The 26670-nt window shown below is 33.8% G+C and overlaps 1 protein-coding gene across 1 annotated transcript in view; it reads left to right on the top strand.

Moving 5' to 3' along the window:
* LOC145686396 (protein spaetzle 3-like) overlaps positions 1 to 26670 on the top strand; it is a 240945-nt gene that overhangs the window by 170850 nt on the left and 43425 nt on the right. The window contains exon 2 of the mRNA XM_081759678.1: positions 3475 to 3599. Within this exon, the coding sequence (XP_081615804.1) occupies positions 3475 to 3599 (125 nt within the window). The remainder of the gene's footprint in view (positions 1 to 3474; positions 3600 to 26670) is intronic.

Below are 26670 nucleotides of genomic sequence, written 5' to 3' on the forward strand. Positions count from 1 at the left end.
AAATTTACTACTAGGGTTTCAGCATAGGTCTCCAGAGAGCTAAACTGTTAAGATTCAGACAAGTAGTTCTCTGAAGTCGATTTCTTGTTCCAACAACATTTTCCACCTTCTGTTAACCTTCTATTCAAACTGGAAGTGGCAGAAATTAAACATTTTCGATTTCAAAGTTCATCCCCACAGAGCAAAAACGATCACATATATCGGCAAGCAATTTCCTGTAATCGATTATGTATCTAAGGAATATTTTTCGTCTTCATTTAAGTCTCTTTACTAAAAGTGGAAGCGATAAAAAATTTATTACTACTCCCGGTTTCAACATTAATTTCCAACGACCAAAAGATTATAAAAAGTAAGAAATAGGGAGTCCGAAAAATATGTCCTGTCACCTCTCTTAAGTCTCTATTCAAACCGGAAGGGGTAGAAATAAACCATCCACGGTTTTAAAGTTGATTGACATACAGTAGAAAGGGTAATAGATAGCGAGAAAAAGTTTTATTTATTATTATTATTATTATTATTATTATTATTATTATTATTATTATTATTATTATTATTATTATTATTATTATTATTATTATTATTATTATTATTATTCTAATGTAACTCAGAACTCAAGAATGTGTTCCATCTCTGACTTACTCCTTAGTGCATTCGAGATATATTATCACTTCCAGTTTAAACAATCTTCATATAGCAAAAAGCGATAAGAGATAGCAAGCAATGTCTTTTCGAAATGGCTTTAGGGTCTCAAAAATAAATCCCATCTCTAACCTTATACTTTTATTACAACTGCAAGATGTAGATCTCCTACGACCAGTTTCAGTATTGAGTTTCTATAGCTTGGATGTTTAGATTAGTTCTATAATGTGAAACAAAACTCTCACTTGTTCATTATCCAAATAATGTTTAAATACTTATTATTCGAACAACGAATTGTGTTCAAACAATTATTTCTATTCGTACATGTATTACTTGAGCGCCTGTCGAAAACAATCCGTTTAACAACACAGTTCTTGATTTGACTCTAATGAACATGGCGTTCCATTAATAAGACATTAGAAATCCTAATGCAATTACGAAATTTTATTAGCAACACATTGCTCGTAAAAAAATTACTCATTGACTTTATCTCTTTCTTTCTTTCTTTTAAGGGCATCTAAATAGACAACATAATGAAAATCTCTATAGATAAAAGTAGCCCTCACTTATTGGCTGATCAACGCCTAGACCAAACTGCTTAAGCCAGAAACTTGAAATTTAGACAATAGATAGGATTTATGACGTAAGGTGCTCCTAAGAAGGGATTTTTGAAAATTTGATATGAAAGAAGAGTTAATGGAGATTATAATTATTTATATGTTAGTAACACATCTATATTTTGGAATCCATAAGGGTTCCAGACAATGAATTTTAATATTTGAACTTTTTATTGAAAATAATTAAACATATGTTTAACTGTTTATACATATCCATCCAAATTCCTTAGTTTTAGAGATTTCTCGTGCTAAAACGGACCCTTTTAGTATTGATATATTTGTAGGGTCCTACTGCTGCCTATGTTGGGTATTGTTCTACGGATAAGAATGTTATTGATTTGTCTTAAGAAGAAATATAAACAACAATAGTTTGTTTTCCTTTTAAGCATTAGATACAAAACATACGCGAAGATGTATTTACATTTTTCTATATCTATTATTTATCATTCTATATTAAGTGTACTGTTAGTTACGTTACAGCTTGAACTCGATAAAAGTCTTGAATTTGAAATATAAGATCATGGTAACTATGTCTTGTTATCATATTAACATTTATTTATGTAAAGTGTCTTGCTTATGCTTTTAAAAACCGTGATAAATTTACTTTCTTTTATGAATATAAATATTCAGATATTTCAAGTTTTGTGCTTGAAGAAAATCTTGATATGGTGAAACAATGGATGTGAAACTTCTGAAGAAAAAGCGTTTTTAACTTGATCAGAAAGGCTAGATTTTGATCGTGACCTCTTTACATATCGATGACCTATACGTTTTTGTTTAAAACGTGTGTAGCGACCTCGATCAAAAGTGATACACCAGAAATATCGTTTTCTTTTTCCTTTTGCAAGAAATTGAATTATTAAGTTCAATTTGACAGAAGTACGTTTAAAATTTATATAACATCTGCTGATTAAAGCTGAAAAAATACTTAAAAATTGATTTGTGTTGCTGTAATGGTACCAACACAAGTCCAATGAGTTATTTTTCTTAACTGTATTAATTCATTAGCTATTAATTAAGAGATACAGTAGAGTCTCAATTATCCGAGCTAATGTGCACCGGATCTAACTTGGATAAGAAAAAAACTCGGTTGATACGGATGGATATATAGAAAATTTTATTATTGTTGTTTATTGATTATTTCTCTTTATTAGATTATTCATTATTATTGTATTTATTATTTTATTGAACATACAGTACAGTACATATAATTATACACGCATACATAAGGAACTAGCCATAATACAGTAAGTAAAATGCAGTTTGATATTGGTACGGACATAAGTTAAACACAACACAAATAAAATACTGTTTAGGACACACATAGATCCTTATTTAAAAAAAAGTCTTAAATAGTTTTCTGCTTCATTAACTGTCTTGGCCGCTATATTGCGCAGACGTAGCAACATGATAATGTCAGCTGGTGAGGTGTCGTCTTGCTATTCAACGTAGAACAGTGCCTTCTCAAGCCGAAACTCAAGACTTGCAACAACTCAAGCTCGCCAGCTTAATTGTTGTAATGTCGGGCGGAGTCGTTATCTTTACACCAGCTTCATGTTTGCTTTGTTGCTGAAACAAAAGCCTGTAGACTGCTTATCGTTGTAACCGGATTAGCTTTTTTTTTTAATTTTTGTTTGTTTGGATTAAGCTAGGATAACACTGAATTTCGGTTAATCGAAACTCGGATAATCGTGACTCCACTGTATGTACTATTTTAAAAACTATTTTGGCTATTTGCTTTTCAATACTTATCCTCTGAATCTACATAATTCTGAGTTTGATTTCCGAGAAAGACGTTTTTCAAACTAACATGTAAGTGTTAAGTCAATTATGAAATACTCGATGAGATTTCATATAGTAATTATGATAATCCAAGTAAAGAAAGAAAGAAAGGTGCCTTGTAGACACCTGTACTTCAAATAGTTTGTTATGCTACGAAGTTTATAGTTTTCTGTGTGTTTAATATACTTTGTGATACTAATTTCAGCAATATGTCAATATTTGTGATATTTTATGAAGCTAAAATATTATATATATATATATATTATAGGAACTCTTTACGTGCGCAAAAGATTATGGTTAAATAAGAACCGTATTATTGATAAATCTGGTGAAAAGTTAGACATTTTGTTTACATTTTTAGTAGAGATATAAAATACTTATTTAGATTCGTATAATTCTCTCTTTTAATTTAAGTTTTCGCTTCATTTGATTTCAGATCCTGTGGACAGCATTATCTTTGGCTTTAGGACTGGAGATTCGTGGCGAAATAATTCGGGGAGTTCCTTGCATTAAAAGATTTCATCAGCTATTTTGCCCAACGCCTGGAAATAATTATCCAAGGTAGGATAATAGATAACACTATGGGTGTGAATTTTATTTACTCAGGTTCATTTGTATGGTTTTGCCCATTAACGAGAATTTACAAGTATCTGTAATCAGTGGTGTCATTCAATATACATTATTAAGTAAACAATTCTGCAATTGATTGTGAATAATCGGATCATCAGTATTTTCTTTCTTTATGATTATTATTAATATTACAGTCGTAATTCTGCATGGCGCTATGGGGCGTTCTACGCCAGCGTTTCGCAAAGAGTTCATAGGGGTTCCATATAAATCGATCTCGAGGAAGCAAATAAAAAATTCACAAGTCTCTATCTCATCTAAAAGTTGGTTTGAATTTTAGGCCCTTTGGAGTTTGTTTTTGTAAGTTTAAACCGGAATAATTAAAGAAGTATTTGGATTTTTGAAAAAATCGAAAATCACAAAAGCTCCTTTCCGACACTTTTTTCGAACCGTAATAAAAAAAGTTTCGAAATTCGAAAAAAAACTAAAAATCTTCTGGGAGTGCTTTTGCCCCTTTCTCGAGTGGTAAATTTCAACTTTTTTGGATTTTTCTCGATTGTCAAATAATTTAATACTATTTTCGTGGATTCCAACATTTTATTTTGTTCGTGAAAGGATTTGATGAATGGAAAAGTTTGAGAAACCCTGTTCTACACAAATGATTGTATTCCCAGCAAGATCCAATAAATGTAAGACATACACATATAGAAGTGCGATACTCTAGCCAAATTGGAGGTAAGGTGCAGACTTGAAACCCTACCACGATAAACACATAACTACACGTATTTATAATCTGGAACAACTTGTGTTCTAGGGATCCTCTTCAATTAAATTGTTCTGGATGTAATTACTAGACGGAAAGAAAGAAAGAAATGTCAAACTCGTCAATAAGCACAATTCGTCACATTGTGTTCATCGTTGCAGTACTATACAGCAACATTATTGTATTTTGATAATAATATATCAGCATTTTAGAGAGATATTACTGTTGATCTGCAGCAGTGTCTTTTCGAGTGGCGTCAATTTTCGTCTGTGTATGCTTTGATATATCGTCGTGTGAATTCGAAGCTTGGATAAAAACGACGAACAATAAAAACTGTATTAGTATACATTTCGAATTCACTCGCTTCACAGATATGTTTCTCTCCTGAAGAAAAGGAAATAATAGCATCATGTAATACGCGTCAGAGAAACTTGGTACGTATATTATGGTACTGAAATTTGATATTTTGACAGCTTCGATTACATAAAAGGTACTGATCACTTCCGCTCCACTTCTTTAGATTTAAATTATTTCCAAAATTACTAAAATTTCTCTGCATAAAATGTTTCTCAGTAAAATATGGTTTTATTGTTGATATATTCCGAGCTGTCCAAGGAAGTCGGGAGTCTAATGGTCCAGGAAGTTTACGTACAAGGACATTTGTCAACAATGCTTTAATTTCCTGGTGGAGACACTCGATCGGAGAGGTGTAAAAGTTTCAAAATAACGAGTCATCCTGAGGTTTTTCTTTAATGTCCAGATCAGCCTCTTCAGTTTCTGTATCTGAAGACTTTAACCGAAACAGGCTATCATCACCACATTTTACTTTTCTTTAGCCTTTTCCAGCATCCCTTACTTGCCCCTTAATTGTTAGGAAGAAAGGGAACAAGGAAAAGGGTGGGAAGAACGAGACCACAACACTCAGCATCCAACAGCAATGAACAAACAAAAATAAAACAAAATTTCAAAAACAAAAAGGACTTGAGCTATCTAATCCTACCTAACCAATCATACATATCAATTAACAAAAATTTGATTTTATCTAATTCCTACCTAATTTTATTATCATATTTTTTAAAACAAAATTTCATTACTATCTAGCTACTACCTAAATTATCATTTAACAATTGTTTAATATTTCTCCAAATCCTACATTTTCTATTTTCGTCTTATTGATTTTAAAGAGTTTATTAAAATAACATTAAAAATTTTCCTGTTATGTTCTGATCTCCAATCAGATAATATTGGTGTCTCCTTACTGCTGAGTCTCTTACCTATTCTTGGTTCTCACCTAAGTGATTTTCACTTGTGTGTGTGTTCCTCTCCTGTGTCACGGTTTTCCTTGTGCAGTTAATAACACATATACACATCACTTTAGTGTCAAGTTGGTTCACTGATTTTTTTTTTTAATGTTTTATGTTAGCCATCCTGAGTGAGGTTTTCCTGGATTTTCCTAATTCATACCAGGCAAAGTCAGATGGTACCTAACATAAAGGTTTCGAGCTGCTTGCTTCCTTTCCTACTTCCCCAGATAGTGTTATTGCCAAGGGACTTCATCCCTCGTACCTGACGGGCTGGAATGACCATATATGCCGAAAGCCCAGAAATATAATTCCATAATAATGCTCTAATTATGCTACTTATCTATTTGTTTATTTGAATTAAATCTTCCAATCTAACTTCCACACACTTCTATACTAAGTGGAGGTCTTAAATTTTGTATAAATAAGTAAACCTAATGAAAATACAATATTTCACATAATTTTCTCTGCAGTGTATAGTTTTACTATATAATTAAATATTTAGAATTACGTGGCTAGTCCAGAAGTACCCGACCTGACGTATAGATGACGGCTGTTGTTTGAAAAACACATTACTGTGGTCGAAAATACCAATCTTATAAAGCTAAGTTTGAAGACTATATGTTGTTTATCAGCCATCAATAGTGAACACCCTCAGTGAATTTGTAAACATGAAAAACTCGGGTCTTCGTTATGTGGTACAATACTTTCATTTGAAAGGTCTCAGTCCACTAATATCAAAACCGAGCTAGATTCTATTCTAGGGAAGTCTGCTCCTTCATTTACAACAGTAAAATATTGAGTGGCACAGTTTAAACGAGGCTGTACGAGCTGCAAAGACGAACATTGCAGTGGTCGTCCAAATGAATTGACCACACCAAATATGGTGAAGAAAGTCTACAAACACTGGTATTGTATGACTGCCGACTAAAAGTGCGCGAGCTAGCAGACATGGAAGGTATTTCAAAAAGTGTTGTACATCGTATATTGACTGAAAATTTGGGCATGAGAAAACTGTGTACTCGATCAGTGCCGCGTTTGCTCACATTGGAACAAAAACAGCGTGTAGAGAATGTTCCAATCGAGTATTTGGTGATATTTCACACCAATAAAGCCGAGTTTTTGCATAGATTCATAATCATGGATGAAACATGGGTCCATCATTTCACACCTGAGACGAAGAACAATTAAGGCAATGGACTGAAAGGGGAGAATCGGCTACAAAGAAGGTGAAGCCAGTTCCATCTGTTGGCAAGGTCATGAGGTCTGTGTTTTTTTAAGATGCGCATGAGATAATTTTCATTGATTATCTTCAAAAAAGAAAAAAACAATCAACGGCGAGTACTATGCAAACTTATTGCAGCGTTTGAATGATGAAAACAAGAAAAAGCGGCCGCATTTGGAGAAAAAGAAAGTGTTGTTTCATGAAGAGAATGCACCAGTTCACATCCGTTATCGCGATGGCTAAAATCAATGAGTTAAAGTCCGAATTGCTTTCTCACGCATCCTACTCACCACATTTAGCCCCTCAGAGATTATTTTCTCGCTCTAAATTTGAAAACACAGCTCAATGGTGAAAGATTTGCCAACAATGAAAAGGGGGATTCTGCGGTTAATGGCTGTTTTGAGCAGCTCGACTGTTCATACTAATAAACAGAGTATCGAAGCTCTTGAACATCGCTGGGAAAAGTGTGTCGAGATCAAAGGAGACTATGTTGAGAAATATAATTTTTGAAATGTGTGTGTGTGTGTGTTTTCTTTGTTAAGTCGGGTACTTTTGGGACTACCTCATAATTATCGAGAGCCTGCTGCTTATACAACCGAAACCCTTAAAATAAGTGTTGTTGGTTGCAGACGACTAGGCGTTCTGTTGATTTCATATCAACAAGTTTGAGTATTCAGGTTTTCTATATCCCTGCGTAAAAATTTTGAATGAACTGTTGAATGAGTGTTGTAAAGCGTCCTTAAAAAGTTAAATATAAACTAATACGTTGAAATGATGTAGCATTTTCTCCTTCAGACCAATTACTTTGTTCGTTTAGACAAACTTACACAGGAATGGAGTCTATTTCATAAACACAGGTAGTGGTTTCTAGTAGTAGTTTATATTTTCTAAAAACAAAATAAATAATACAGGAAGAATTATATATGCAATGTTTTGAAGAAAAGTGGTAAAATAATGGTGGCGTTTTTGAGCATCTTTATCTAAAAGAAGTTTTTTTCCTTCTTGTTGGAAAAAGCTAAATTTCTTCCTGAATTTCTCTTTCTCTCTCTCTGTCATATATAAAAGAAAAGAAAAAAACGTGGGAAGGACCTTGACACATTGCTAAACACAGCTGTAAGAAGAAACTTTTGTGAGAATTGACAAAGGAAATTTATTTCTCTTTTAAACATTAGTATTATATATAAACAAAAGTAGCAACTGGACAGTCAGTGATACAGTACCGTGAATCCATTATGAATATCATGTAGAATTTTTTTTTCGTAATCTTAGATATCACAAAGACCCAAGACGACGTGAGTGATGAATGTACTCAGTTCCTGTCCATCGTGTGCTTTTACTTTACTAATTAAATGGTTACGGAAAAATAAGATAATGATACCCTGAGACAAAACAGGAAGAACGTTGAGAATGTCACGCACGCACAAAGTCAAGATTTTTAAGGCAGTAAGGTGCAAGTTTACTATGACACAAAGACTTTATTATTATTATTTCTGCATTTCACATAGTGGGAACAACTGATCAAACGTCAATACTTCATAAGTTTTACTTCTTCTGAATGGCAGTACGCATTAAAAACTAATGAGTAGACATAATTTCGAAATAATATCTAAACGTATTAATGAGTTAAGTTGATTTTGAGTTTAATGTTCTTTTCAATAGCGAGGTTATATGAGACAGAACCTACTGATTAACGTGGAATCCGAACCACACGAGCTCCTGGAATCTGAATCATTATTCGGGTTTTGAACAAGGCTTGATACACTCAGTGGGAATTGAACCTGTGAACAAATGTACAGAAAGTAGGTCCGTTAGCCACTTAGCTGTAGAGGAGTATTTGGCCTACGCTAACTTTATAGTCAAGAATGAGCTTTAAAAATAAATAGAGGAAATTTTATGCTGTAATGTGATGTTATTTATACATTTTTAATTTCCCACAATTTATTTCGAGACTATCGAAACGAGACCGAGGTCGAGATAAGTACATGTTGATCGAGACAAGGCTGAGCTCGATACGATGATTTTCTACTCGAGACGAAATTGAGACCACTATTGACCAACGAAGACGAAATCCAAACCGTTTTATGTATCATTTCAATACTAGCCCTATTCAAAAGGGAACGTATCGACAGTAGAAGGAAAATAAGTTTGACTTTAAAGCGCTTCTGAAATGTGCTATTTTGAAAGAAAAAAAAATCTTTAACGCACATACAACAATAACTTTGTTATATTCCCTTTTTTAAATGAAAAATATATAAATGAATGAACAAGGTGAATGTGGTAAAAAGAACTAAATTTACATTGAAATTTCTGTCGTAAACGTTTCCGTTTGCACATACCCTGTTGCATAATCCGACAAAACTCATTCCTAAGATTCAGAAACCGTTGAAAAGTGTATGATTCGAAAAGAAAAAGTGAAAATGTTCTCTTTTAAAATAAGCTCTTCAGTTGTGAAATAATAACTCGAAAGAACAATCTATAGCAAAGAATGGCCAGTTTTGTTACAAAACGTTTTTTTTTTTTGTGTGTGTGTGTGTAACTTCGATTCTACGTACTTTAATATCGGGTTCGGTTCCAGAATCACAAACGATTTTCTGAGGAAATCACTTTAGTTTCGGATCCGAAACAGTCTTTTTTTTTAGACAATCTCTTTTGATTCCACATTCGGATTCGGATTTTTTATTTATTTACGGTATTTATATTTTTTAGAAAATCGGTTCCAGTTTCGGAAGCATAATTAGTGTTACCCACGAAACGAGAAATTTCTTGTCTCGGCTGGAAAAGGTGATGAGAAAAGGATTTCAAATTCGAGACGAGAAACATGGCAATTTCGAGACGAGATGAAAAGTTGCTCGAGTCTCGTGGGGAAGACTAGTTTGCCCAAACGTCATATCTCAAACACTGATTTAGTGTTTGGTGATTCATAATTTTTTGAAAAAAGCTATAAATAGATAAAGCGATTATACGAACAAAAGTAAAAGTATGTATGAACATTTAAAGCAGCACAAGCTATTATACAATACACTTCAATAATAAATATATCACATCCTTCGTGAACTTGTCATGACGCGGAAAGATTCTAATAACTAACAGATGAAATTAAGATGAAAATCAGGTCATAAATTTTGTACATAAATTTACGAAACGAGACGAGAAAAGAGGTTACGAGAATTGAGACGAAAAAGAATGCTTCGAGAATCGAGACGAGACGGCGTTTCTACAAAAATTTACGATACAAGGCGAGAAAACCTTATCTCTCGTCTCGCCCAGGGGTGGATCCAGGAGGGGTGATCGGGGGATTCCCTCTTCCTCCCCGCAGAAGAGAAAACTTTCTTATTTTATATTATATAAATAAATCTATCCCAGAGTTTGAAGCACTTAAAAGTAGCTCTAAGTAGCTGTATGAGAACTCACCGACCCCCCAGAAGTCCGTCCTGGATCCGCCCCTGGTCCGCCTAGTCTAACAAGGAAATAAGTTTACCCAGATATTTGAGTTGAATACATGGACCATAACATAATAGATGTTTTGTATATGTGCTATTTGATTTATCGGTATATGTTACATATTAGGCGTTTGGTATCTCTAAAATACTGTTTGGTGAAGTATTTCATTCAGAACAACACTTGACAGAACTTGGATGAATGTGTCCTATTTTTTAAAACCTATAATCATCCATCATCACTGTACTTATATTGCAGATGTTTCACTCTAACTTTTATTTCATAACAGTTAAGTTGGTGTGGCTAATGGTTTACTTGGGAATTGGAAATCGTAAGTTGTTTTCGTGTTTTGTGGCATTTGGTTAAAGAACTTCTATAAGTTTGCGTGACTCATAAAAGCAATTGCTCTTGGGTCTTCATTGTCTGTCACTTAACTCTTTTATGTACACCAGCTATTTTTGCTTTCTCCTTTAACAAAAAACACAAAAATCAACATTGTTTTGTAAGCCGTGTTTTGCGTGCTAATTTGGTAGATGATGGTATCTTTTGAGTATTTTTCTTTCTTTTTTTCTAATCTTGTGTAATCAATTGAAACAATCCATCTTTTAAGTGGCCTCGTAGAAGATCAAGTGAATGACCAGTGTCATTTGTCGTGTTCCGCGTGCTTTGGTCTCGCTATGATTCTTTCAGTACCTACAGGGATTCCCTGGAAACCCGGATATTACAAAGCAAACAATAGATCCGGCTTTACATTTTTGCTTTCAATAGAAGTTCTATCCTACCACGTACTGTGTTGAAAATATCTATTAGTGTGATTAAATTGACAGGAAATTTCGTCAATAAAAAATATCACGTTAAAAAAATTATTGGCTTTACGTATTTAAGAGATGAGGCTTAGCCATAAAATGGTATTTCAGCTTACTGATTATGAGGATAATTGGATATTATTCGCTACTTTTATTAACAAATACAACATACATATGTAAAACATACAAACTCAATGAGCATGTCGTTGTAGAAGCTTCAAATTACTTTAATATGTGTCAATGCCACTGGTGCAACTTTTCGTAGCTGGGCCTTCCAGCTAATGATGCGGCCACTATCTGTAGAGATACACATTGATTCTTGAGATCTACACCAGAAAGGAAAAATAATTATACAGTATACTCCAAAGAGGGCTATGGAGTATGAAAAATTTACGTTGCGTAATGCCTAATGTGGACCCTGTGCTATACTCCGGTTTCATTTGCAAATACGCTTCAGTAACCAAGGAACATTTTTGAGCCCCCTAGCGTAACTCTATCATAACCACCCGCAATGCGAGATATGCGACAGTACAAGTTACGACATTGGCGAATGTAAATAATATAACTAGACGAGAATAGGCAGAATTCTTGAGGCGAGACAGAGCTTTTTAAATAGAAACAGATTCTGTTTCTAAGACGAATATCAGTTTTACCAAGCACTTTTTCGAGACAGTATACTCTAAATTCTTGTATACGTAGGGAACTCTAGATATAAATCGATGTGAATCGTACTCTAGTATAGAACATACGCAATAAGGACAGATTTACACTAAGTCTCTAGATATGTTTTCCCTACTGAAAAATGCTAATCATAATTAGCAAAAATTAATCCTATGTTTGATTACAATTTATTCCAATTAAATCCTTATTTATGTTGAATACGAGGTGTTACTCAAAAGTTAAGAGAATTTCCTCCTAAAAATTAGAAAACTTACCTTAAATTCTAAGTTCCACTGTAACTTTCAAAGTAATCACATTAAGCTTGTATGTAACGATTCCAGTGATTTTCTCATTGTTTAAAGCATTTTTGGAAGTCCGTTGGATGTTAGTTTAGAATCCGTAATTTTAAAAAGAAATGCTAATTAAAATTAATTACGAAACTTAATAACGAATTTAAAAATTAGTATGAAGGTACTCTTAAAAGTACGAGATTTCTAAATAACTCTATTATACTCAATCAATCAGATTTGAAATGTCGAGAATTGTGTAAGATTTTCTGAATTGTTATGATAAATTTTCTTTTTATTTACTATGGGTAAGAAATAGAAGTTTAAGATTGACTGTAAAAATTCAACAAGTTGGTACAAATTACTTTCAAAATTTCATTTTATCAGACAAAGTTAACAAAAATCCTTTTAACATATAAGCAATTGGTACTAAAACTCTAATAGTAAATTACTGTGTGGTGGACAAACACCGTGCTCGTGGGTTTTCTCGGGGTTCTCCCGTTTCCTCCCACTTTCTTCATTCCACAATTTTACTCATTTCTCATTGTCGCCGTCTCCTTTAGCCTAACCGGCATAACCGTGGGACGTTCAACTTTCATTTCATTTTCCAATAGTACATTGTGAATCCGATATTTGATTACTTTTTAAGTAACTGAAAAAGTATTTGGAAGTGGTAGAAAGTATCAGCTCACTGATGGTACGTATCAGTACCTAACTTAAGTAAAAAGACGTGAATGTAATACAGACATCGGTCAAAGCTTTGGTATTTTTTGCGCATTGAAAATTTGATTTAAAACTAAATTTCTGTATAACTAAACGATATAATTAGTCTTTCTTATCTTTCTCCTGAACATTTTTATTTCTAAATCTAATATTCTGATGTGAATGTATTTCGTGGATATTTTACTTCAAATACGAGGTGTGTTCAAAAAGTATCGAACTTTTGGTTGGCAAAAAAAAAAAAACATTTATTGATTTGGAAGTCCGAAACACTAATCTCCTTCAAAGTAGTCTTCTTGGAAATTTACACTTCTTCCAGCGCTTCCGCCATTATTGGAAGCACTAATGGAAAGTTGTTTTGGGAATGGTGAGCAACCGTACCGTCGCATTCCTCATGATGTCTTCTCTTGACTCAAATCGGGTCATATCCACAAACCCATGTTTCGTCGCCTGTTAACACGGTGTTCAGAAAATTGGGGTTACAGTTTGCATTATCTAGTATGTCTTGTGCAATGTCCAGATGCCATTGCTTCTGTTCCACTGTTAGCAGCTTCGATACAAATTTCGCAGACACATGTCTCTTGCCGAAATTCTCGTTCAAAATCGAACGTATCGATCCGATGCTTGCGTCCATATCGTTCTCATTCCTGAGAATGTGATACGACTGTCCTGCAACACCACAGTCCGCACTTGCTCAATGGCATTGTCACTCCGGCTTGTTGAGGGCCTACCTAAACTTGGTTCACTGTCCTCACTGATGTGCGGCCATACTCATGACATTATCCCCGAAAGCCTGTTGAATTTTGCGAATGGTTTCCAATTGAGTATCGCTAAGCTTTTGGCAAAATTTGATGCAATATCGCTGCTCAAGTTTTTTCTTTGTTTTTTTCATTTTACGAAAAACTGAAACCCGACGACCGCTCACTACATGTCTTCACTCGTTGCTGACTGCAAATGACTGGTGCTTTCTGCGGGCGGGAAAAATTCACGACTGCGCATGAGTGTCCCCTCTACATCTACACTGAAGAAAGTATCCCGTGCTTCATTGGTTTATACGGCGAAAAAATGTTTTGATACTTTTTGAACACACCTCGTATATCCATAGCTACACAATTTATGTTATAAAAATGTTCTCTAAGCTTATCCTTTAGAGGTAATTTTATTTCAAACTGTCTTTTCCAACATTAGTAATCTGGTTACTCTAAATAAACTCGCAAATTTTTGCTAGGAATAAAATCGTTTTAGAGAGAACACAAAGCATATTATGCTTATGCCACATAACTTTATTTATGAAACAATTAGCTTATGAGCTGTAACTTATCAATAATTAACGCCTTCAGTGTGAATACACTTTAACTTAACGACCTGAACACTTTCACGCCATTCGACTGATAAATATTCATGAGTCAATTGAGTTGCATGTTTAGTTGAACTGCATAGTTTCACATGCAGTCAAATGCATTGTTCCGCATGGGGTGAATAGTCCGGTGAAATTTCCGCATGGGGTGAAATTTACTACTACGTCCGGTTTCAATACTAATTTCCATAGAGCAAAAATAGGAAGAAATATCGAAATCGGGCTTTCTATAGTCTATTTAGCTTACCGAGAATAGGTTCCAGCTTTTCCGTTGACCTGATGTTCAGACCAGAAATAGTTCAAATTAACCGTTTCCGGTTTCAATATTTATCGCAATAAAACAGGAAAGGTTATAGGTCTAGAAAATGACAAATGTTTTTCTGCAACCGGTTCAATGTATAGATACATATATCATCACAACTTGCAACTTGTCGAAACCTGAAGTGGTTAAATTTACTAATACTTCTGGTTTCAACATTGATTTTCATAGAGCAAAAACTAAAGAAATATCGAAAAGCATTCCAAGAATGTTCTATCTCTTCCTTTAACCCTTTGTTCAAACCGAAAGTGGTTGAAATTAACGATTTTTTGTTTCGACGTTTATGGTCATAGAAGAAAAAACAGTTAGTAAGGATGAATAATGGCTTTTTGATACGGATTCAGCATCCAAGGAACATATTCTATCTTCGATCTTATTACTCTATTGCAATTAGTAGTTATAAGTGCACTACTTGAAGTTTTTGAGTATTGAATTCACATAGTTTGGAAGTTGACCACAGTTTGACACTGTGATACGAAACTTACTTGTTTTTTCGATAAAACTTTCACCTGGGTAATATTCTAATATCATAAATGTTGAGTTACAAATTCCTGCTGACAACTTTAAATAAATATGGTTCTTAAACACAAAAGGTTCATCAGTATTCCACAAAACAAAGATGTTTTTCTGGATAATATACAGTTACTGCAATAAAGCAGAAGGCTTTAATGCCAGCCATAAGTATCTTAATTTTGCGTATAGGCGAATCACACGAAAATGTGAGAAGTGAAGATCAGCGCCTTTATAAATTTTGTGAACACCTGATATAGGGCAGTTTTCTGAGGATATACCAAACATAGGGTCTAAAACGGTCTTAAGTCGTCCTAAACGTCTTTTGAATGTCCTGTGAATCGTTAGGGGTAATAGCAAGTATGAGTGAGTGGAAGTGAAATGATAAAATGAAAAATGGAGATACAAAAATTGGTTCTTCAGTAAGTACAAAGTGAAAATTAAATGCTTGTAACTCACACTGCCCACCGTTCCCATCATAAAGTTTCAAACTTTATCTTAGATTTACTTGATGTGTTTCCTCGTGCTATTGTCGGTAATGTTCTTATCATTATCGCACCATTATTGACTTAAAGACAAACATGAAATACTTGAAGAAAAAAGTTGAGCATACAACAAAGTGCAAAATTCGCAAACTGACTAATCAAACAAATTAAGAAAACGTAGAAAATAAAAAGATTTATTACCTAAAGCATTATCAGCTACCCATTGCCAAAATAAGTTATATTTTCACATCTTACAAATGTTTGATGTGTCCACAGTTGTTCTCTTGATACATATCTTATACTCCAGTTTCGGTCCATACCAGACTTATGGTTATAGCAATAACACTGCGACAGATATGTGCTATCGCTACAGTCATTTTGATCTGCTGACTCGAGCATAGGTCAAAACTGGATGATAGGATAGATGGTACAATGCTTTACTCAGATCCCTACATTACGAGAGATTCTGAAGTGGAGTGAACCCTCCCAAATAAAATACTAATATGTACGTCCTTTGCAATTTCAAATTGTAATCTATTTTCAAACAGAACAAACACCGTTCTAAACTTTAAAAGGATAGTAAATGAAAAATTTTAATTGAAGAAAGTAATCAAAGGCTTTCAATTTGAATGTCTAATTTTCGACGTAAAAGTTTCAATCTAAGAATTTATACCAATGCTCTTAGATTTTCAGAACTTTAATTTTTCAGGAAACAGAAAAAAAATACTCTGGTGGTTATCCTCGTTGCAGGAATATTCTATTAAAGTAACCAAGAAAGTTACATCGGTTTTTCACTAACCACTTTGGAACATCGATATGTCATCTAAGACCTACCTGGAAGATCAAAAATAGTCCCCATCTGCATCGAAGACCTTCTGCCAACGTTCAGGAAGGACATGGATTCCATCGCGGTAGAACTTGGAGAACTGTGAAGCGAAGCAGGTATCAAGTGCATTTTGTACATCTACTAAGGATTTGAGCTAGCGTCCTCTAAGGTGATTGTCTAAGGAATGGAACAAGTGATAATCGGACGGTGCAATGTCCAGGGAGTATGGCGGATGCAATAGTGTTTCCCATCCAAAGCGTAGAATGGTGTCCCGGTCATCCTAGCCACGTGAGGCTTAGCGTTATCCTGTAACATGGGGACCCCTTCGCGATTCAGAAGTTCTGGCGAGTTTTTTCTTGAACACGGCTCAACTGCTGACAGTACACAGTTGAAATTGATGGTGTGACCAGCTGGTAGCAGTTCCCGATGCACGATACCGCGAGCAGTCTACCAAACACACAGGATGATCTTCTTCTGGTGCAGTGCTGGTTTCAGCTGTTTTGGAACCGGTTTATGGTATGCTCATCAATGATGACGGCGCCGTGGAGCTTCGTACAGGACCCACTTCTCATCACATGTCAACGTCCTGTTCAGAAATGGCTCCTTCCTCACACGAGACAGCAAACAAACACAGGTGTCTACTCGCGTTACCTTCTAACCCGGAGTCAAATCATATGGGACCCATCGACCCAACTTGTAGTGCTTCCCAAGTTGATGGAAGTGATGCTGAATGCTTTCTCCACTCACACTGAATTGTAGTCCCAGTTCCTCACATGTCTGGCCACTGTTCGCTTCAGTTGCTGCCTGAAAATCTTCGTTTCTGACATGTTTGGTCTCCCGGTACGTGGCGCGTCTTCGAGTGTTTCGTCACCGTCCTTAAACTTTATAAAACGTTGCTACACTGTCCGCGTAGTCATGACAGTCTCACCAAAGGACTGGCATATCTTCCGCCCCGCTGTAGCGGCGTTTGACCCCAGTTTGATATGGTACAGCATACACGTCCTTATGATGCTCTGTGGAGGTCCCATGTTCAGTCTGTCCTTACCCAAGTTCACGGTGTAACTGAACTGCCACAATCCGCTAGTATGTTGGATATCCCCACGCCAACAACTGACTTTCACCTTAACAACATTCGCATTCAACTCACGGTATGAGGGCTAATTGACACAGACCTCAAAAAGCGACGGAACTTTCTTGGTTACCTTTATATTTCAAACAATAGTGTGAATAAGGTAGAATAAATTTTCCACATATCTGGTTATTTCAGTGGATGCAGCTTCATATATATCAGAGGTGGATGGAAAATGAATAATGCTCTACAAACCAGTGAAAAGTAACAACAATACTTGGGAGTCATTTTCTATATATTTTGCCATCTTTCTCCCCTTAGGAAGACAAGTCGCTGAATGTACGTAAGCCATACATGTTCTTACTCTTTGTTGTATACTACGTATCTTGTTTCACATGTTTCAGAAAATATTTCAAAACAGATAATAATAATAATAATAATAATAATAATAATAATAATAATAATAATAATAATAATAATAATAATAATAATAATAATAATAATAATAATAATAAACTTTATTTTACGTGCTGAGAACAGCTAAAATACAGCACTTTGTCTTATTCTACATTATTTTAGCAATGAATATATAGTACTAGTGATAAAATTATGATTACATCTATATCATAAATTATTAATAATAAAAACATTGACAGTGTAGTGTACGTCAATTATTAAAACAAAGAAGTGTCAAAAATTAAAAGTAAAAAATAAATAAAAATAAAAATAAAAACTACTAAGTTATATTTAAAATTCTAAAATAAAGTCATATTTTAAGATATGCGTTCATTATAGCTTTCTAAAATCCTACAGATTAAAATATGTTTTCTATTATGCGGTTGCAATAAAATTTTTGCCCTTGTACCATATGTTGGGACTTTAAAATCAACATTTTTAAAAATATAGTCTGATGTATATTGGTTGTCAAGTGACTTTCCTACAAATACAGATTCAATCAATTTTCTCCTGTCAGCCAGTCGTTCCAAATTAAAATACGTTATCCAATATTCATACGTGCTAGAATAATAGTCAAGTCCTAACTTAAAACAAAGTATTCTAATAAAACACTTTTGCACCATCTCGAGTTTGTTTACGAGAGTTTTTGTTAGGCTGTTCCAAGTCACTGATGCATATTCTTGTTTCGACCTTACCAGTAATTTATATAAGAGTACATATGTATTTGATTGACAGAAAGCAGACCATTGATTAAACAGGTAACCGATTATTTTTCTTGCTTTATTACATACATTTTGTATATGATCACCAAAGCGTAGTGACCTGTCAAATGTTACACCTAAATCCTTTATTGTGTCAACTTTCTGTATTACAGTACCTTGTATTTCGTATTGACTTACATAGTATTGCGATTTGTTACTGTAGGTCATGCACTTAGTTTTCAGACAATTGATACTCATACCGTTATCCTTGCACCACATAATGATTCTATTTAAGTCATCTTGTAGCCTATCGTTGTCCTCAATATTATTTACTACACTAAAAAGCTTAATGTCATCAGCATAAAGTAAAACATTTGAATGATTTAAGACTGTTGGTAAGTCATTAATAAAAATAGAGAAAAGTAATGGGCCCAGAGGAGAACCTTGAGGAATACCGTTACTAATACTGGCTGAATCTAACATGACATCTCCAATTTTAATTTGGTATGTCAAATAGCTTTCAAAAAATTTTAAGTACAAGGGTGTTACACCTGTATTTGACAGTTTTTTTAACAGTAATCTAGGGCCAACTGAATCAAAAGCTTTACTCATGTCAATGTATATGACATCAGTTTGTGATCTACTTTTCATTGCATAGTAGATAAAATCCGTTATTTCACAGAGATTGGTTACAACTGATTTCCCTTTATAAAAGCCATGCTGTGATTTTTGCAATATATTTTTTACATTAAAAAACAAGTGTTTGTGAATGATGGTTTCAAAAATTTTAGAAAATATGTTCAATAAGGTTATCGGCCTGTAGTTGTTCGGATTTAACTTGTCATTATTCTTGTAAACCGGTACCACATGTACATGTTTCCATTTAGATGGGAATGACCCTGTTCTTAATGATTTATTGTATATTTTTGACAAGACTGGAGCTATTTCTTTCGAACATGCTTTAAGTATATAATTTGGAAAGCTTCCAGGTCCTGAAGATGCTAATGGCCGAAGTTTACCTATTACTTCAGTAACATCATTTTCACATATTACTGGAATCGTTATATTATTGCTGTTCAGATTACTAACAACAGCACAGTCTAGGGTATTAACTTTTAAATTAAAATTATTGTAAAATACATCTTTAGAAACTTCAGCAATTTGCTTTGTCCCTGTAATGGTGGTACCATTGAACAAAATTCTATTTGGTACACTTTTGACTTGAGACTTTTTAAAGTTAATCCAAAAATACACTTTGTTGGTACAAATACTATTCTCCAACTGCTCAAAATAACATTTTTTAAGTTTATTGTACATTCTTTTAACATTTTTTCTTAAAACCGAAAATTTTTCATAAATGACTAAATTACCAGTTCTCTTAAATTTTACAAAATATTTTGTTTTTTATTAATTAATGCTTTTAACTCTTTAGTAATCCAAGGAGCTTTGTATTTCTTCTTTTGTGTAATATGCTTTCTCGGTACATTTGCTTTCAATATATTTTCCAAACAATCTTGCAATAATACCGTACTGTTATTTACATTTCCTGAAAATCTATCTACTTTCATCTCAATTTTAATGTCCTCGTATAATTGATAAAAGTCTGCTCTTACATAGTCATATAACTCACCTTGAGCTTGAGCTGTATCTGCATTTAAGAAATTTAACTTTTCGTCAACCTGCCATTCGAATACGAAAGGTGGGTGAAACCTATCTACCTTGACTAATGGACTCACATCAAACCATATTGAGCATTCAGTAATATCAGTTAGAACAAGATCCAATATATTATACGGCAACTGAGAGTCGTATGGTTGATTATACTGCTTTAAGCTAAATATAGACGCTAACTCTAACATCATCTCAGCTTTTGTTTTCAAATAAGAATGCTTAGTTTTTACGATTCCATTATGCCAATCAATACCTGCAGAATTGAAATCCCCAAGAAGCAACATTTTCAAACTTTTTTCAATTAATAACTTATTCAGCCAATCACAATAATTTACAAATTCTTTGGGTGGCAAATTAGGTGGAAGATAATGCAAACCTATTAATATTGGGGGATTATTGGGTATATATAACTTTATAATAATCACATCTAGGTTCGGAAACGGTACCTGTACTACGTCATACATTAATCTTTTAATTACAAACATAATACAACCTCCACCTGTACTTTTATTTGTCAGTTGAAGGTTTCTGTCTTTACGTATAACGTTATATTGCTCAGTAAGCTGTTCAAAATGAACTTTGTCATGTTTAAACCAACTCTCAGATATGCATATTAAGTCATAATCAGTGCAATTAACTTCGTCAATAAAGTCTGATTCTTTACTATTTAAACCAGTTACATTTTGATAAAACAATATAATTGACTTATCTAATTGATTGCTCATTATGTTTCTATTTAGTTTAAACAGTATTTACACACACAATATTATCTCTGAGTCTCCCATAGAATTCAGTAAAAAGTACTCCTTCCGGCCATACATTAGCATTCAAAATATCATCAAAATTATTTGACAAGACGGAAACATAAAAGGAAGAGTAGCTGTTGTATTTTGTTTTTAATTTTACACATTTTTGTACGTCTATATCAGCACTGTCTTTAACAAAATTCGATAATTCTTCACATAATAATAATAATAATAATAATAATAATAATAATAATAATAATAATAATAATAATAATAATAATAATAATAATAATAATAATAATAATAATAATAATAACCTAAAGGGTTATCCAGTGTGGATACATCCCACTAAAGTTAATTCAACACCCCACATTTTTAAAAGTTTTTGACCAACGATGTACACGTTGGCCTTTTGTAATATATGGAAATATGTAATTGAAGTAGTCTGCGTCCCTTTGTAGGATGTTTCATGGAGTTTCTGAATATAATTTATATAAGAACTAAAGCTTTCCTTATATTGTGATGTAGTTGTTCTCGGGCAATGAGCCAGTTGAATTCTGTCGTCCAACGTTCCGAGAACAATGTTGTCGGTTCTCGAAACGTTGGACGGCGTAGAATTCACCTGGCTCATTGCCCGAGAACAACTATATTCATGATTGATATAATTTGGCAAGAATTCAACATGAAGGTTTTAGTACCATTCAAATAATATTTATATAGCTTTCTAATATTGATAACAATCCTTTAAAGATACTGATAATAATCTTAAAGGGCATTTGATACTTTGTGAGACATTTACATATGAACCCCTTGATGTTATGCAACCAAACATTCACATTGTATACTTGACACCTTAGGAATCACGTGGTGAAAAGCTTTTCTCATTTGAGAGATCATTTAGAATTCATCTGTAACCCTGGTTTTTGCGTGCCAATTTTCTAAGAAGAAGCCAAAGTCACGTACTGTCAGATAAATTCTTAATGCTTAAAATCTCTATTTAAAAAAAAAAAAAGTATTGCCAATTGTTCGTTCCTGCATAATTGTTTCCATAGAGCTTACGGTTAACAATAACCTTCAATATTAATGTTTGCCTGCTATACTCGAAAAGTCACGAAATGATAGTAAGAAAATATTTTGCAATAAATAAAGAAATATATTGTACTTATAAAAAGATACGGACTCGACGATAATCTGATGAAATGCAGAGAATCTATATTCTTTTTTAAAAAAAAAGTACAAATTGTGTTTCGTCGATATCTATTAGATTTCAATTATAATGAAGTCTTAATATTGTACAAGTTAGGGTTAAATGGTAACAAAGAATCATTGAAGGTTTTTATAGACATTTCCCCATACACAGTTATTATAGGCAGTTTTTCATCGTAATTGTTATTGCAGTTTGTATTTCTGATTATTATTATTATTATTATTATTATTATTATTATTATTATTATTATTATTATTATTATTATTATTAGGCTAGACCAGTGGTTCTCAACCTAATTCCTATCACGATTCATATTTTATCACATCCTCTTACCAGCGACCCCGTTATAATTTCTGGTTTGTAATAAGCTTGTGTGGATTTTTAATATACCTATTGCGGAGATCTCACGATATCCATCTATTTCTATAATAGTAGAATTCATTTCTTGTATATAGTGGATACAGTAATTTCTCTAAAACCGAATGGATTAAAACCAAATTTGGTCAGTTCATACATATTCAAATTATCAAATCCTATCCGTCATATTGTTTCAAAATGGAGGCTGTTTGAAGATTTTCAAACTTCATAACTCCCTTAATTTTGGGTCATACCTATGATTTAAAAAACTAAAGTGATTTCTAATTTTGGTTTAAAAAACTTGGATAGTTGTTAAAAAGTTATTGAGTATTTCAAACGACTTGGTAATGTGCGCCATGAAGATTGGACTGGACATTGCCGCACTTGTGATATCACACCATGTTCAAGTATCTCGTTAGCTTTCAATTATGATTGTATTTCAATATGCATATTTTCTTGTCTTTTTATTTTTCTGGTATTTCATTATGCATTCTCATTACTTTCATATCGTACCTCTTTCATTTAAGTTGGTTTTTAAACAACTCTGCACGGTTTGAAATGTTTAGAAGACCTTTTTTTGTTGTTCTTAACCGTATGTATAAAAATAAAAATATGCATATTAGAACAAAATTCAAAATAATAATTAAAAATATTTTCCGATATTAGTTTCTAATTATATTTATATCTTCTCCTTTCAAAAAAAAAAAAAAAAGCCCGAAAGTGTAGATGTAGCTGAATTTAGAAAAAAAAAATAATCTTTATCGTTTCTCCGTTGTGTTAAAAGATGAATTGACGTTGTTCAATAACGACCTAGAAAAAAAAAGAGAGAAGAAACGTGATAAGGCGTCTACCTATCAAATAGTCAGCCCAAATTTGATCTGTGGTGGAAAACGGGGATTTTTCTCATTCTGCTTTCCTACCAGTGCAACTCACTGGTTTAAAATGGGTCCCTTGGAGAAAGGCAATCGAAGTGTAATGCTGTCTACATCATCTCTTGAAGTGCCGAATTAGTGTGGAGCCTTACCTCCACTCCAGCCCTTGGGCCATTTTGATATATCCCAAATGGGGGTGGCCCCCACTATACTCTTACTTTATTTCTAAAAGCTCTGTTCTTATGATCTTGTACATCAGGTGTAATTTTTATATATAAATACATATATAAATTACATATATAAATCACATAAATTTATGAAGTCGATCATCTACATAAATTAAAATGAATATAACGATGTTTGATGACTAAAATCTTTCTAGTCCGCTGCTTTGATTTTGATAAGGCCCCGCAGAATCAACCGGGTAGCCATATAAATCATATTCAAAGGGACCCGTTGTTATGGCTTGTGGTAAAGGGTTAAGCTTCAACAGGAACAGCTTCAGATTAACTCTCTGATTCGGGGGGAGGAACACTCCTGCATCGGTTCCAACTCACTGATAGGCGACCTCCACGCCCATACTTGCACCGGCACCGCAAGGAGATTTGTTATGACACTATAGTGCAGGAATTTTGCGAAAAAAAAGAAACAAAAAATAATTCATACAAGTAAGGAACTTTGCACAGTTGTAGTACTTGACCTCCTTATCAATATACTAAAAATTCCCTAAGATTGCCCTTGACCTTCGGCCGCCATATTGGAAAATGGACGCCGATTTTCAGTTTTTCGCCGATAACTCCACAAAGAGCAGAGATAGCGTAGACTATAAATAGTAATGATATGTAGAGAATGGAAAAACACACATTTTGGTGTATAATACATCTCTCCATCTTTATTCGTTCAGGAGATATGAAGTTTTAAGTTATGGGAAGTTTATTTTGTGAAGATAGTACGATTTCTCTGGTAGAATTCGATCACTATAGATTGCATACTTACTCAATTTGTGCATTGAAATGATTTCAGTACTCTTAAACTGAAACGGAAGAACGAAGTTACCCCTTTGGCTTCAATGAATGCAGGAATAAAAATCTAAGACAATAATGTAGTTATTAATAGCCTTTGAATTATCGTAAAAGCAACTGGACTATTGAAAGATTACTTTCGATATGACTTTTCGCAAAACCAGCTTCATTATTTGATAACATCTCAATGAGAAAGGGCATCAAGTATCTGTAGTTTCAGCTTTTAAATGTGAAGAAAGAAACTTCAAAGTATCAACGAATGTTGTTCATGTTTAAGATGGAGGTCACATTCCGCATTTTATTGTATAGCCAAAACTAGCGACATACTATACATAGCGTATATTCTTGACTGCTACATGTCATACATAGTATCAAATTAGAGTGAAAATTCCATTGTTGGTTTTGATGATATACTGAACAGCCAACGACTAAAGGAATCGAGGAACAGAGAACAGTACGTACAACATCGTCAACAATTCACTTTCAAGAAAACTCAGTTAAGGCCTGCACTCAAGAAAACAGTTATTATTTGGGGAAGAAATATGTGATGTACTGTTTGTTTTTGCATGCACCAACAGATTGTGATACAATCTCGGCTATATATTGAAAGGGAGGCCGCAGTGGCTCAGTGATAGAACGTTCACGTCTGGTGTATGGGGTGCATGGGATCCACACTCACGCCAAGTGAGCTTTGTGGTGGACAAACACCGCGTGCGTGGGTTTTCTCGGGGTTCCCCTTTTCCTTCACTTTCTTCATTCCACCCTTTCATTCACTTCTCATAATCACCGTCTTCTTTAGCCTAGTCGGCATAATTGTAGGACGTAAAACTTAAAGATTTCATTTCATTTTCATTTTTATATTGAAAGGGTAAACTTCATGCGTCTTCTTCAGAAAGATAAAGATTTTAGGACATCAGTTTCAGTTTTCAATGATCCATTGTCTACTAAAAGAAACAATAGCCGAGGCTGGTGAAAGATTTCTGCTTCAACTCTATGGTGCCAAGAAAAGCTTCAGCCTCAATTAGCATCATTAGTATGAGTGCAATTTTCTCATCGGTAAGTAAACACTAAGTTCCATATTTAAATTTGCAGTGCTACTCCCAACAAGTGCAGCTACAAAGCTTTTCTTTCTTTCTTTTTTTTTCTTTTTTCGTGTATATCATCAAGTGCACAAATGGAAGGGGAATTCATTACAGCCTACGTATTGGGGAAGGACACAATCTAACAACAAACTGATGCCGGTTTGCTCAAATATGGAACCTGCTACTTCTGAGTTATTGCACATAATAAATATATTGTGGGTGTAAAGATAATTGTAACAAGAATTGTGTTTGTCTCAACACTGGGTTGTCTTTTTCGCTCATGAGCGGTTATTGCCAGGGTGTTTCGTGTGAGAACTACTCAGACGTTCCTACTTCGCAACAAAATGAGGATGAATTATATGCATTTAATATTTAAATTACATAGACAAAAGAACATATTTTTAATAATAATTTTCAATATAAGTCCTTGTATTATAATGTATTTTAACATCCTTAGATATAAAAAGGTAGTGGCACCTTTCAAAACAATATAAACGCTGCAGAAATATTGTCAAAGTTACAGATTTGTTAAGAAAAATAAACTATGCTTAATAGACGTTTATGTCTACTACAAAATAATTATTTTAAGCTTTATGGATCGCCACTTGATTTACAAATGTTATTACTGTGCGATTTACAAGCTACTTATATATATATATATATATATATATATATATATATATATATATATATATATATATATATATATATATATATATATGTGTGTGTGTGTGTGTGTGTGTGTGTGTGTGTGTGTGTGTGTATACAGGGTATTTCAAAACAACACCGACAACATTTGGGAGGTAATTCCTGACACCAAGATAAGACGAAAACTATAGACCATCCTGGGTGCACAAATGCTTCCTTTCGGAGTTATAATCTGGCGAAAACTTGAAAAAATGAACTTTAAAGGTCCATAGCTGAAAAACTACGGGACCTACTGTAGTCGGGTCAAGACTTCACTTAGGAACTAGTATGTGCCCTATCAAAAAATGCATGTTTCAGAATTGTAAGGTACTCACGAAGCATTTTTTATAGAGGGAGTTTGGCTACGGTCATGTAATATGAAGTACTCTCCAACTGCCTCTATAAACATTGTTGCGGAAGTAACGCAGGATTCTGAAACATAAATATTTGGATAGTGCACGTACTAATTGCTAAGTGAAGTCTTGACACGACTACGGT

Source organism: Thermobia domestica, chromosome 5, assembly GCF_964235325.1.
Source record: "Thermobia domestica chromosome 5, izTheDome1.hap1.1, whole genome shotgun sequence".
NCBI lineage: Eukaryota > Metazoa > Arthropoda > Insecta > Zygentoma > Lepismatidae > Thermobia > Thermobia domestica.